General features: G+C 39.7%; 2 protein-coding genes across 2 annotated transcripts; both read left to right on the top strand.

Moving 5' to 3' along the window:
- LOC102202426 (carbonyl reductase [NADPH] 1-like) lies at positions 1–3,463 on the top strand. Its single transcript, XM_005741543.1, has 6 exons — positions 1–113; positions 1,592–1,761; positions 1,878–1,985; positions 2,207–2,415; positions 2,982–3,035; positions 3,290–3,463. Exons 1-6 carry the CDS (start codon positions 1–3, stop codon positions 3,461–3,463), a joined length of 828 nt encoding a protein of 275 aa, XP_005741600.1.
- Positions 3,464–5,848: 2,385 nt separating this feature from the next.
- On the top strand, positions 5,849–12,835 carry LOC102202135 (carbonyl reductase [NADPH] 1-like). The gene is made up of 7 exons (XM_005741542.1): positions 5,849–5,927; positions 9,114–9,228; positions 9,831–10,000; positions 11,492–11,599; positions 11,969–12,177; positions 12,284–12,337; positions 12,437–12,835. Exons 2-7 carry the CDS (start codon positions 9,116–9,118, stop codon positions 12,608–12,610), a joined length of 828 nt encoding a protein of 275 aa, XP_005741599.1. The 5' UTR covers positions 5,849–5,927; positions 9,114–9,115; the 3' UTR covers positions 12,611–12,835.
- Positions 12,836–14,397: the final 1,562 nt, after the last annotated feature.

Below are 14,397 nucleotides of genomic sequence, written 5' to 3'. Positions count from 1 at the left end.
ATGTCGACCAAGGTTGCCGTGGTCACCGGCAGTAACAAAGGCATCGGTCTGGCCATCGTCCGAGCGCTTTGCAAGCAGTTCAATGGAGACGTTTACGTCACTTCCAGAGATGTGTAGGTATCTTTACCTGGTACCACCTGGACCGAGCCTGGGTCATGTGGGACAAATATAACTGCAGTCCCTTAACTGCAACTGGTTATGCTTTGACCTATTGTTGGGTTTCTATCCAACTCTATGTGGATTTAATAGCACTTGTGGACATTATTACAATATCCTTGAAGACTGTGTTTTAAGTTTTAAAGTTTTGGGGAAAATGTAATATTCATGTAAATATTCATGAATATTCACCAACTGCCAGAGTTAATGTCAACGTCAATGTCAATTTTATTTCTATAGCACATTTAAAACAACATAGTTGACCAAAGTGCTTTACAGCTTAGTTAATGAACAGAAAATACAATACACTGTGACAACATAAACAAAAAACTTAATGGTACACAAACTGAATTCTAATTAAAGGCCAAGGTGAAAAATTGAGTTTTAAGATGGAATTTAAAAGACTGTTTCAACTCTGAAGTATGAATATCAAGTGGCGAGTTATTCCAGAGTCCAGGGGCTGCAACAGCAAAGGCCCGATCCTCTCTGAGGTTTAATCGAGACTTTGGTTATACTAAGAGCATCTGGCTCGATGATCTCAGTGCTCCTTTGAGGTTATATATGTTGAGGTGTTTGCTTAAACAGCTGAGTCCCATACCATTTAAAACTTTGAAAGTAAAAAGTAAAATAATCTGAAAATCAAATGGACAGGGAGCCAGTGCAAATTTGCTAAAGCTGGAGTGATGTGATCACTCCTCCTGACACCTGTTAAAAGACATGCTGCAGCATTTTGGACTAACTGCAAGTGATGGCGAGATGAATGTTCAAGACCCAAATAAAGAGAACTGCAGTAGTCGAGTCTAGTGGAGATGCAGGCATGAATACATTTTTCGAAGGTCTTCTGAAGGAAGATAAGTTTCACTTTGACAATTTCACTGAACTGATAAAAATTGGTCTACACAACTGTGGACGCTTGCTTCTCTAATTTAAAAGCTCTATCTAAAAACACTCCAAGATTTCTTACAGTCTGGGAATGATGACAGGAAAGAGGACCGAGGGTATCTGTTAACTTATCCAAAGGGGTATGACTTCCAAAATCAATAACTTCAGTCTGATTTTCATTTAGGGTAAAAAAGTTCTGCGTTAACTAGTCTTTAACATCATGTATACAGATAGTTAAACAGTGGGACAGACACATCCAATCCAATGGATGGCATCAGCATAACTGTGAAAGGGAATGTGTGGTATTTCTAATCGGCGTGCATAAACAAAAGTAACATTTTATGGAAAACCTTCACTTAGAATAAATATTAAACTCTACTTTACATTTTAATATTAGCACTTTACTTTGGTCAGTGCTAGCTGTTTTTAAAGTTCTTTAGAAATAAAGTTGGCTTGGCTTTATGCAAATGTAAGATCAAAAGGAAGAGAGAGTTAAAAAACCCACTGAGCACTGAAAGTAACAGTAAATGAAACTTTTTTGGTCCTTTTGCAGAGGTCGGGGTGAGGAAGCAGTGAAGACTCTGAACTCAGAGGGACTCAAACCCAAGTTCCACCAGCTGGACATCAATGACTTGAACAGCATTAAAAACGCTGCTGCCTACTTTAAAGGGAAGTATGGAGGAGTGGACATTCTCATCAACAATGCTGGAATAGCATTCAAAGGTAGAATCATAAATATATACTGATGGATGTCGAACTGGATCCACATATACAATAATCTGAAACTGCAGCTATAAATTGAAATTGATGATTCAACACGTTATCTCTTTTCCTTTTAGCGTCAGACACAACTCCATTTGGTGTCCAGGCAGAGGTGACCCTGAGGACAAACTTCTTTGCCACCAGAGACGTGTTGACTCACTTCTTGCCACTCGTCAAAGCTGGAGGTACAGATGCAGAGCTCATTCCAGTCTACTGCTGCTCAAGTTTTTTTTGGGTTTTATTTTAATAAAAATATTCAGACTCCTTCAGATTCAGACTAACTGTAAAGCATGGTGGAAGTAGCATCATGCTAGGTGTTGCTTTGGAGCAACAGTGAGAGGTAATTACTACTGATGGTTTCCATAAAACCTAGAGGAAGGAATGGCATTAATTGCATGTGTTGTAGGGCGTGTGGTGAACGTCTCCAGCATGCTTAGCGCCAGCGGTTTGAAACAGTGCAGCCCAGAACTCCAGCAACGCTTCCGCAGTGAGGACATCACAGAGGACGAGCTGGTGGCACTGATGCAACAATTTGTTGATGAGGCCAAGAAAGGAGAACACAAGCAAGGCGGCTGGCCTGATATGTCGTATGCAGTATCCAAAATTGGAGTGACGGTACAACTGAACACTTTGTCTTTAGATTTTTACCTGACGAGGTTGCAAAATATGCTCAAAAAATGAGCACAGTGGCACAGTGGTCAGCACTGTTGCCTCACAGCAAGAAGGTTCTGAGTTCAATTCCACCATCAGGCCGGGGTCTTTCTGTGTGGAGTGTGCATGTTCTCCCCATGTTTCTGTGGGTTCTCCCCAGGTACTCCGGCTTCCTTCCAAAGACATGCAGTTTGTGGGGATAGGTTAATTGATTAATCTAAATTGCCCGTGAGTGTGAATGTTTGTCTGTCCCTGCGTGTTAGCCTTGCGACAGACTGCCAACCTGTCAAGGGTGTATCCCGCCTCTCGCCCTATGACAGCTGGGGTAGGCTCCAGCACCCCCCGCGACCCTGAAAAGGATAAGCAGAAGCAAATGGATGGGATGGATGTTGAAAAATGGAGGAATATTCAGATAGGGCAACTTGATCCCTAAACATTTGGAAAACTTCAAAGACAAATTTCAATTAAAATGCTTTTGCTTCAGTTTTAAATTCTTGAATCTCATTTATTATGTTTGTTTGTGTTTTAAGGTACTATCCACGATTCATGCTCGTCATCTGTCTACGGAGAGACCAAAAGATGGGGTAACGGAAATTTATGATCTTAAAATCAAATTATAAACAACTGTCTTGATTCTTCTATGCTGTGCAGCAGACCAGTATGTTTTATTGATATAGTGCCAAATCACAACACCAGTTGTCTCAAGGCACTTTATATTGTAACGTAATAACAGTGTGGAAATAAATTAAACAGGACTTAATATGATATTATGTATTCTTAAAGATTTTGTTCTGTCTTTGAAGCCTCCCTTCTTATACTTGTTATTCTTTTTTTACAGATCTTGATTAATGCATGCTGTCCAGGGTGGGTACGCACTGAGATCGCTGCGCCAGGTGCCCCAAAGTCACCAGATGAGGGCGCCATAACACCGGTCTACCTGGCCCTGCTTGCCCCCGGAGCCACTGAGCCTCATGGAAAGTATGTCTCCGATAAGGAAGTTCAACCATGGTGATAGAAAGTTGAATATCTAATGACATAAAAAAATAATGTACAAAAACAATGTAGTTATTTTATAAGTTTATACTTTTTCTTGCCAGAATGAAATTTGTAATATTTAAGGCCATAGTGTGATACATTAGATCTACAAACGCCCGTATCACACAGCTAAAACCAAAACGTTTTCCAGTTTAAATGTTTTTTAGGTTAAATCCATCAATTTAAAAATGATGTTCTGATAACTGACAGTGTTCAACTGATGAAAACAAAACTTAGCTATATTTTTTTCTTACGTGTTTTAACAAGTGAAAAGTAAACTTGCTGTTTCTGAATGAAGATATTTAAAAAAAGAAAATAAAATGCTTGTTATTAAAACTTTACTGTGATTTTTTAAAACAATAAATTGACTTTAGGTTGAAAATGTTTTTGAAAGAACATAATAGGTTTATGGCTACAATGTAATTTTATTTATATAATATAAAATTACAACATTGTGAATAATTGTCAAAAAGCAGTGAGCTTGAGGTCTGAATCAGTTTTTAAAGCAACTTGTCTGGGGTGTAGAATAGGTCACACGTTGTACCCATGCTGTCCGTGTTTTGCTTATCGGGGCAATGTAGAGCAGAACCACAAAGGAAGCTAAAACATAAACATCCTGTCCTGACAAAATGCTGTTTGCTGGACAAAAGCACATACTCTGTTCTAAGCCTCATACTTTTATATGTCCGTAGTGCTAGAGATGCAGTCTTTGACCTTCTTGCTGAATGTGTAGCTGCAACAGAGGATAGTGTCAAATGTGCAGAAACGCTTGCTGGTTTGCAAACTGCACAATGTGATCGGATCAATAGAACAAACTCTGGCTGCTTGTTTAGACGCGCAGAGAACTTTTTGATTTGCGTGACTTGACGGTTGACTCGAGTACAGCTGCAGAAATCAGGATCAAGATCTGCCAAGTTCACATGAGAGTAACTGGGTGTGTCTGTTTCTTTAGTTTGTATAATTCAATAGTTGATGTTTAATCAGCAGGTTCTTGCTCACATATTTAACTAAAAGAATATATATTACACAATGGCAGCTCCAGAGGCCACAGAGATAAAGCAAACACTGTTTTGCCTTCATCTTTATAAATGCATCAGATTAACAGAAAGATACGTTAGTTTAAACTTCCACACCCCTCCACATAACCTGTACAACTTGCTTTTGTGCTGCGTGGGACTCACTTGAAAGAATGTTTAAAAGTGAAATGATTAGAGAAATAGGTGAGGCAGCAGCGACAGGCCTAAGCATTGTGCAGCATATCAGCGATGTATGTTTTTAAGGACAATGCAGTCATTAATACGGGCTAGCTTAAAGCAGTGGAATGAAAATTTGATGATGTGCTGTGCCCTGACTCTTTGCACGTTCAACTCGTGTGACCTTTTGATATGTGCAGCTGACGATGGGAACTAGACACCACTTTCATTTTCATTTCCTGCTAAGGTGCAGATGCATGCACGCAGGTGAGGTGGAGCAAATAATTCTTTGAAGTTATTTTCACTTAATAGAGCTTCCACTGTGTGACCTGATACCCTATAAACTTTATTTTAGATTCACACAAACACGTGCGCACACACACACACACACACACACACACACACACACACACACACACACACACACACACCCTTTGACAGCATGTCTGAACAGTTGGTGACTTATCAGATTGTAGCACCACAAAACAAAAATCTGCAGGACAGAGAAACAGCAGGTTTCACTGTCATGTATAACGTCCTGAAATGACAAAGTTTAGATTTATTCCCATGTTTTTCTATCAGTTGTTCCCTTAAAACTCTGCCCCTGGTTGGTTGAAGATCACAAAACACAAACTGCTGAATCTTAAGAGAACATCCTTTTGTTAATATCTACATGAAACAGCTTTCATTCTGATTCCCATTTAGTAAAGCAGGAACCATTCAAAACATTTAATAAACTCGCTAAATTACTGTTAACTAAAAATAAAAAGACCCCCCACCACCAGCTGCCTCAAAGCCACATTGCTACCCCATCTAAAGCGTCTTGTTTAAAGGACAAACAATGTCAATTAGTTGAGTTTACACTGCTAACACGTGTCAGTGAAAGCAGAAATAACTGAATAACTGGAATCAGTAAAAGAACTGGTTTTGTTTACTTAACTGTCCATGCAAAACATTTCAGAGATGGAGGAGGAAATAGATTTTTTCAAATTTAATTCCAAATCAAAGGTCTTCATAAGACCTTCACCTTTAGAGGAATTACTCAAACTCTGATTTCTTGAATATTTTTTTAAACTGATTAAACTTGATCTTGCATTAAAAATGTACCTGGCTCTGTTACCTGGCTCTGATACCTGGGTCTTCCGTGTAGGCGCGGTATTACTGCGCAGTGCTCCCTCCTCCTTTGTCCCTCTGCGAGCGCTTCACTCCTGTGGTAATCTTCAGTCAGGACGACAGCTTCAGCCGCAGGTAAGAAACGTCTGCAGCCTCATTAATATAACTGCGTTTTTTTCCGTGTGGGCGAAGAACCAGTCCTCATTTAAAAGTTTGTCGTTTTGATAATTAGGCAACAAACTTTTCCTGTTTTAATATCGCACCACGTTAGTTCATCACGTTACAAAAGTCGTTATTTGCAGAACGTGCCCGGTTAAAATCCGTTGTTATAGAGCGACAGAGTGGCTCTAATGTCAGACCGTCGGGTGGTGTTAGGATGAAAAAGGTGAGGTGGCCTGAGCAATTAATTAAAATACACGAGAGGTCTTTTAGGTTTTAATGGCAATTTGCTTCCACTTTGTTGAAACATAATCATTGTGCGTTCGTGTCTATGTGTGTGTGGTCCATCTAGAAGCCCCCTAATGTTGTACCAAGTGTCTTTACACAGTGACAAAATGCAGAAGAAAACCCTTATTTTTTGTAACAACGTCAAAACCCCAGAATGGGTTAGATCAGCCATGGATGCATGACTGTGTGTGTCTGCGTGTGTGATAGATCATCTGGTGTTATGCATTTCAGTCTGGGATGCTCTGTCTCTCCGGATTTGAGAAAGTACTAATAACAGGATGAATAATGTCAATGTTTTTAGTAACATAAAAAGAAAAAAGGAAACTATGTCCTAAAACAGGAAAAAGTCAGAACAACATGGAAAAACCCTAAAAAGAAATGCAAATGTTTTATCTACTTTTGCAGGCGTAGACATAGGCTGGACTTTATTATCAAATTATCTATTTATTATCTCCTAAACATTAGATCCTAGCAAATCTATATGTATGTGTGTGTGTGTGTGTGTGTGTGTGTGTGTGTGCGCCGCTGGGGTGGATTCTTTGGCCGAGTTTTGATGTGTGTGATCCCATAACGCTATTTGCACATTAATTATTGTTTCAACACTCGCCTGGGAGCGGGACTGTGAACCAGTGATACAGATAGTGGGAGAGAAGTGTTACTACCAGGAGGAGACTGTCAGGCAGACAGAAAGCACAGCAAAACTTTCTGACACAACTTCACCTACTTCCAAGGTGCATGGAGAGGATGAAAGAATTCACAATGCAGGAACTCCAGCAACACTTAAGGGAAGATGAACAACTTTAATAATTGACCAACTTCATGACCCTGATGAAAGCCACAAGCCGAAACGCGTTAGTCAATTATTAAAGTGAGTATCAGAAGTGGCCCAGATGTGTTTGGAGCTTTCAGACTACAAATTTGTCCATAGTTTGGCCTTCTACTAATGTTTGTACGAGTTAGCCAGCTTTATATAACTAGATCCTGCAGGTCATCTCTGAAAGCTAAAGTCAAAGACTTTAAGTACTGACAGCCTGAGTGTGGTTGCTTAAAAACCTGTTAGAATGATATTTATGCAGGATTATTGGAATTTATTTAGCTAGAAGTTTGTGTCACACCTGTAGGTCGTAACAGTCGTTACAGTGACTCTTTAAATTATTGCTTTAGTTTGAAACTGTTGCTGTTGGGCTGGTTCTACAGCTGTAAACCACACATATGTATTATTTTTTTTCAATATTTTATTTTAATTTTTTCAGCATAGAAAACCCCATCAACAAACAAATACAGCTCAGGCGCTGAGATGATAGGACAAGAAATAGCACAATAATAATCATCAATAGGGAAAGACAAAAGAAAAAAGAAAGAAAACATTAAAATTAGAAACTACCAGTATCCATAATGAATTAAATGTCATGAATATGTAATAAACAGGGAAACTGCAGTGCCATGGTACATGTTTATACAACGTGAGCTTTCTCAAGATGAGTACAAAACAGAGTCCAAGATTTTGAGAAAACATTTGCTGCAGGTGTTTGCAGGTATTGAACTTTTTCCAGCTGAATGACTGATAACATGTCATTGAGCCAGACACTGAATGAGGGAGGAGCAGTGGACTTCCATTCCCTTAGAATAAGTCTTTTCGCAATCATCATTCCGAGGTCGATTGGCACCCGCACAGTCGCAGGGATAGTTCTGGAACGTACACAGCCAAAAACTGCAATGTCTGGATTGGGTGAGATGGAAATCCCATAAGCTTTAGAGTACCAATCAAATGTTTTGGACCAAAAATTGGTCAATGAGGGGCAATGCCAGAAAGCGTGAGCCAATGTGCTCACGCTTTCTGGCATTGAAGGATTGAAGGATAAATTGAAGGATAAATTTTGTGTAGCCGAATCTTGGAATAATGTAGCCGATGGACAATTTTAAATTGTATTAATTGATGTCTGCTGTTAACAGAGCAGGAATGAATTTTTGATAGGCATTTGTCCCACATTGATTCTGATATTTCTATGCCCAATTCCTCCCTCCAAGCGTCTCTTATCCTCGTAGTCTGCACTTCAATGCTGTCATCAAACAAATGTACAATTGTAGAAATCAAATGTTTGGAGTAAGGAGGGCTCAGGAGCACCTTAAAAAGGTTATGTTCATGTGGAACATCTTGGTAATTCTTCATATTGGATTGCATAAAATGCCTGACTTGTAGGTAACGGTAAAAATGTGAATGCAGTAAATCGAATTTTTGCTTAAGTTGATTAAATGATGCAAATTTTCCATCTATATAAAGATCTTTGAATTTGAGTAAGCCCTTCTCCTTCCAAACATAGTAGGATTTATCATCCCAAGGAGGCAAAAAGGCATGGTTATCACATATTGGTGCCTGCACAGAGGAGTTTGGCAGTTCAAAAAAATCTCTAACTTGGTTTAAAATCCGCACAGATTGTTTCGGAACAAACCCCAGTTTCTTAAGACTCTCAGCCCTCCCTACTTTTGAGAGAAGCAGGGCCTCTAGAGAGGAGTCCCTTACAATGCCAGCCTCAATTTTAACCCAAAAGGGGATGTTGAAATCACCAAGATCTAAGGATGTCTGCTGCCAGAAGGTCAAGGCTCTTAGATTTGCAGCCCAGTAATAATGTTTAAATATTGGTAAACTCAGACCTCCCTCCAATTTGGATTTTTGTAGATGTAGTTTTGAAATCCTAGGATTCTACTTATATGTATTATTAAACTGGAATAAAAATGCGTTTCTATAAGCAGCTTAGCAAATCCTTTAAGAGTACTTTTATTGCATTAGCCCTACCTAGTGTTAGTGGAGGTGACTCAGCAGTTATTACTTTGTGTTTAAGCTGTTACTTCACATGTTGCTCTCTTTGTGAACAGACATGTCAACCAGGGTTGCTGTGGTAACAGGTAGTAACAAGGGCATCGGCCTGGCCATCGTCCGAGCTCTCTGCAAGCAGTTTGAAGGAGACGTTTATGTCACTGCTAGAGATGTGTAAGCACCACAGCTGGTAACACCTGAACCACACTCATGTTTGCACCTGATTTTACTGCAAAATCATCTGTTTTACTTTATTGCTGTAAGGATATTTTTGGTTTATTTCCATGTATTTGATGTTTGCCTCTAACCTTTTCAAACACTTAAAAATCCTAAAAAAGGCAATGAAAAAACCTCTACCCCTTGAAAACATAAAGTTACATCATTATTCATTTAAATCTGCAGAAAACAACTAGTTAAAAACAAATATTTATCTCTAAATTACAAAACAATTGTAGGTATTAAGATGAAAAGATTAAAAGTGCTGAATCACAGTGACTCCTTCTGTTTAACAGTTTTGAATTCAGTGCAGATTGGCGACATCTGCTGGTCACATGTTGGTATTTGTTTTTGATGTATATGAGTTTAGATTTTTTACGCTAGTTTGTAAAGTAATTGCATCTAGGAGCAGATTTGATTACATATTGCAGTTATTTTAAGACAGCAAGAAGAGCAAAGAGCACACACACATGCTGTTGTCCACACTAGGAAGCTGAGTGAGAAACAATAAACTAGCATGGTTTTCCGAGGCAGACAGTAACGCTTTGTGTGTGTTGCAGCGGGCGTGGTGAGGACTCAGTGAAGGCTCTGTCCTCTGAGGGGCTGAAGGCCATGTTTCACCAGCTAGACATCAATGACTTGGACAGCATTAAAACTGCTGCTGCTTACTTTAAAGGGAAGTACGGCGGAGTGGACATTCTCATCAATAATGCTGGGATAGCATTCAAAGGTAGAATTAGATATATACATTGATTTTAACTGTATTGTGCACTACAGCCTCATACACAGGAAGTTCAATTACAACGTCTAGTACAACTGACACCACCACTATTTCTTTTTATCCCATGTGAAACATAAAGCTGCAACTTGCTGCGACCGATCTAGAATAAGAAAGTAGGTTGTGTGATGATTTTTTTTCTTCCCAGTTTCTATAACAGAAGGTTGTCTATGTGAGGAGGTTGTCGGCCTCTTGCACAACCATTTGTCTAGCTCCTTGCCTTTGACTAACCTGGTATGCTATGTAGAGCTGAGGCCCTGGGGTCTTCAAGCATGCAACCCTGCCCACTATCGAAAGCCAGGATGTTAATACTGCTGTGGCTTCTGTTTAGACACACTGGAAAAATACTGCTAAGATTGATGCTGCTGGAGCATCAATCTTTATCTAGAATTTAAAACAGTTTACACTTCAGCAGTCAAGATTAACCAAAGTTGTCCTTTTGTCCATTTTGGAAAGGATCCTAATCAAAGTGGGCACAGGAGGCAGGACGGTCGGTGGCTGTAAAGTCAAATGGACACACACAGATTTTGTACTAGAGACCTGAAAAGCTAAAACTAATTTATTATTCAATTGATTCTTTGTCAATATTTGAAAAATATTAAAGTATCCATAAACAAGAACCATTTGTCCTCCTGTGCTACATTTCCTTTCCCCCACTTTTAGGCCTTTTCGTTGCATAAATGATCAGAAAGCCGTTTGGCTGTGCTTGTAGCTCATCACACTCACCGTATATGGAGCAAAGAGTGACGTTTTAAGTTAGCAGCTAAAGTTAGCAGGCTGTGACTGTAGCCTGTATGGGTCCGATCTAAAGGGCACCAACACCACAAACATATTCAAGGGGCCCACTTCAGGGAGTCCAGTTAGCTGAGGTGAAGCCAAGCTGAAGCTAGCAGATCTGTCACTTAAAGTAGCTACGCCACATATTCCCCCAGCTGGGCTGAAGGGAAAATAGGTTGAGCATTTTAATGTGGGAGTCTGTGGGGACTGACTTGCTTTTAGAAGAAACCACCAGCGGCCATCAGAGGAGATGCAGGTTTTTACACCTCCGCATTAGCTTCAGGTTTTAGCCCTCAGGGCTGCACTTTCATTGTCACATGCACTTCCATCATCCATGTCTTTAAAAGTTCAGGGTTGCTGTGTATGTGTGACTACAGCTATACAATAATATAAGAAATGCTATGGTGCATATGTAAGTGAATTAATGTGTTGTAGTCTTCCTGAAAACCATCAGATATTCGCCCCTAACATCCACCGTGATGAAGAAGAGTCAGATAACGTAAACATTCTGAAAATTGTCCTGTAGCTCTGAACAAAAAGAGGATTTTTAATCAAATACAATTTATTTGATTAAAAACCCTCTTTTTAATTAAATAAAAAGATCTATAAATGATTAAGGCTGTCATGAATAAGGTGACAACATGTGAACTGTGGGTTTTTTTTCAGCGGCAGACACAACTCCATTTGATGTCCAGGCCGAGGTGACCCTCAACACAAACTTCTTTGCCACCAGAGACATGTTGACTCACTTCCTGCCGATCGTTAAAGCTGGAGGTACGAACACGAGGCTGGATCCAATCTGCCGGTCGTGTCCGTCGCTGCTGCTTGAATAAACAGCTTTGGTCAGCGTTTGATTAGAGGAGCAAGTTTGGCTTTGATTCAGACTATTAATGACTGTGGATGTTCTAAAATGTTCTCTGTTGGCTCATCTTGAACATTTTATCTATAATTGGAAAGCGATATCTTTTTTTTGCCCTCAGGATGTGTGATCACAATTTGCGGAAAACAAAGCACGACAATAATTAAACATACAGACACACTACAGCCAACTCGCATGTAATCTTTCCTGGAAGATGATGAGTTTGCTTGATGTGCTGTGAGAGATGCACATGAAGAGTTTGTTACCCTGTGTGTGTGTTTCAGGTCGTGTGGTGAATGTTTCCAGCTTTGTCAGTGCACTTACGTTGAACAAGTGCAGCTCGGAGCTCCAGCAGCGTTTCCGCAGTGAGGACCTCACAGAGGACGAGCTGGTGGCACTGATGCAGCAATTTGTCAGCGAAGCCAAGAAAGGCAAACACAAAGAAGGCGGCTGGCCCGATTCAGCATATGGAACATCTAAAGTCGGGGTGACGGTACGGCTGATGTGAAAATGAAGTTCATATCAACATGTAAAGAACCTGCTCTAAATCTTAATTGGCGTACTTCTTTGATTATGATTATGAACGTGTGTGTTTTCAGGCCCTGTCCATGATTCTTGCTCGTCAAGTTTCCAAGCAGAGACCAAATGATGGGGTAACTAATATTTAAAATCTTTAATGTTGCCAACAACATTATCTCCTAGTTTCTGCTTTGTTTCCTTTTTATTTTCTGTGTCTTTTATTCTTTTAACAGATCTTGCTGAACGCCTGCTGTCCAGGATGGGTGCGCACCGACATGGCTGGTGATAAAGCCCCCAAGTCACCAGAGGAGGGTGCTGTCACTCCAGTGTACCTGGCCCTGCTGCCACCCGGAGCCACAGAGCCTCACGGAAAATTTGTGTCTGACAAGCAAGTTCAGCCGTGGTGATGAGTGTGTGATTGTCAGCGTTTCCACCCAAACGACATGTCGAAGATCCATATTTAGAATGGATGAACCTGAATAACCCAGACACATTAATACAGCAACCTGAAGATGCCCTTTTTTTTTTCAAAACAATGCATTTTTAACAGTTTGAGTCTGCCAGTGTGCATGTGTGTATCTGCTGGATTATAACATATACAGTAATTAAACTTGTGTATGTGTAAGGGCTAATGTTTTTGATACAACACTTTGCCTGTGGCAGTATGAATGTTTGATCATTTTTTACATGGAGGAATGTAAATGTGCTTTGTGTATGAAATATGAATCTCCTGAAGAACTAATAGACAGTTTTCTGCAGCACAGGTCTTGTGCATTAACTGGTTATGAGCAGAATAGAAACATTAAATTTATTACAATTATATAGAAGAAATGCACATAAAACCAAAGACTTGTCTTCAGTTAAAAATAATGACATTTATTGTTAGCTGAGGATGAAAATGATTTTGTTATGCAGCTACATTTGTGCCATTATAAAGCATAAAAACTTAAGAAAACTTGATGGTGGAGAGAAAAGGAAGCCATTTTTTTCCTGCTCTTCCATCATCTCTTGAACCAGAAAGCCAACCATACAAGCAGCATGCAGATACAGATTATGATGTAAATATCATGTTGCTGTGAGGTCAGACTGGCAGCCCGTCCTGGATGTACCCCACCTCTCACACGACGACAGCTGGGATAGGCTCCAGCCTCCCGATGACCCTGAATTGAATAAGCAGAAGAAAATGAATGGATATAATATTGGAGATTATATAATGAACTTGGAACAGAGCGCTCTGGCTCTTGCTGCAGTGGCATTCTGGGATATGACAATCAGATAATCAGCGAAAAGTAAACACAAAGCAATTTCCACAACCTCATCTCCAGCTAAAGGAGTTATCAGCCTCTGATAAGGATAATGACTTTTATTTTTGGACACTGGAAATGGCAACTAAAAACAACAACTGCCAATAAAAGTAAATAATTCCCAGCAAAATGTCATAAGATGGCAGCATGAGCTGATTATTATGGACCAAAATGCTGGAATAAACAGGTGTTATGGATTTAAAGGGAAACTCGAAGCAGGAAGTTACAGAGCTCGGGGTTCACATAGTTATGAGGACGATCCAACAATCAGCAGGTGTAAACAGAGACAATATATGCACAGGTCAGCTGGAGAGAGCAGACAAAATGAGACAGGAGGAGTAAATTTAACATTAAACTAAAAACAAAAAACTTTTTTCATCTTTTCCCAGGATCTGCAGCTATGGGAAATAAATTTCTCATAAATAATACATTTAAGTCATGGCCCTTTAATACTCTTTGTTTTCAGCTCTGCAAGTTATTTCCCCCATTTCTGATATTCCATTTGAAGGGTTCTTTCCAGTTCTTTATTATTAGCTTCAGTTCTGGTGTTTAAGCATTTGAAAGGCACTGGTGTGTTTCGTGCTTTAACTCACCAAACTGCTTGTTGCCTCCTGTAACTCAGCGCTAAAATTCAAAACAGCTCAGACACTAAAAATGTAGTTTGCCTTTGTGTCACCGTGCCACTATATTTATTTCTGCCAACATTTAGAAAACAGAACATTTTAAATGTAAAACCAGAGGCTTAAAATTTTAACAACATGGTTATTTGAACAGTTCTGTGCAAAAGGTGATTCCCAACATGGTATTAACTGAAAACTCAAAAAATCTCAGCACAGTGTGCGTCCTTGTCCACCATTGCAGGACTAAAGAAATGAACAATTTCTAAAAGT

Source organism: Pundamilia nyererei, unplaced genomic scaffold (assembly GCF_000239375.1).
Source record: "Pundamilia nyererei isolate P.nyererei 1_Seehausen unplaced genomic scaffold, PunNye1.0 scaffold00111, whole genome shotgun sequence".
Classification (NCBI taxonomy): domain Eukaryota; kingdom Metazoa; phylum Chordata; class Actinopteri; order Cichliformes; family Cichlidae; genus Pundamilia; species Pundamilia nyererei.
Note: the sequence above shows the minus strand (reverse complement) of the source record. Positions and strands in the feature narration are given on the sequence as shown.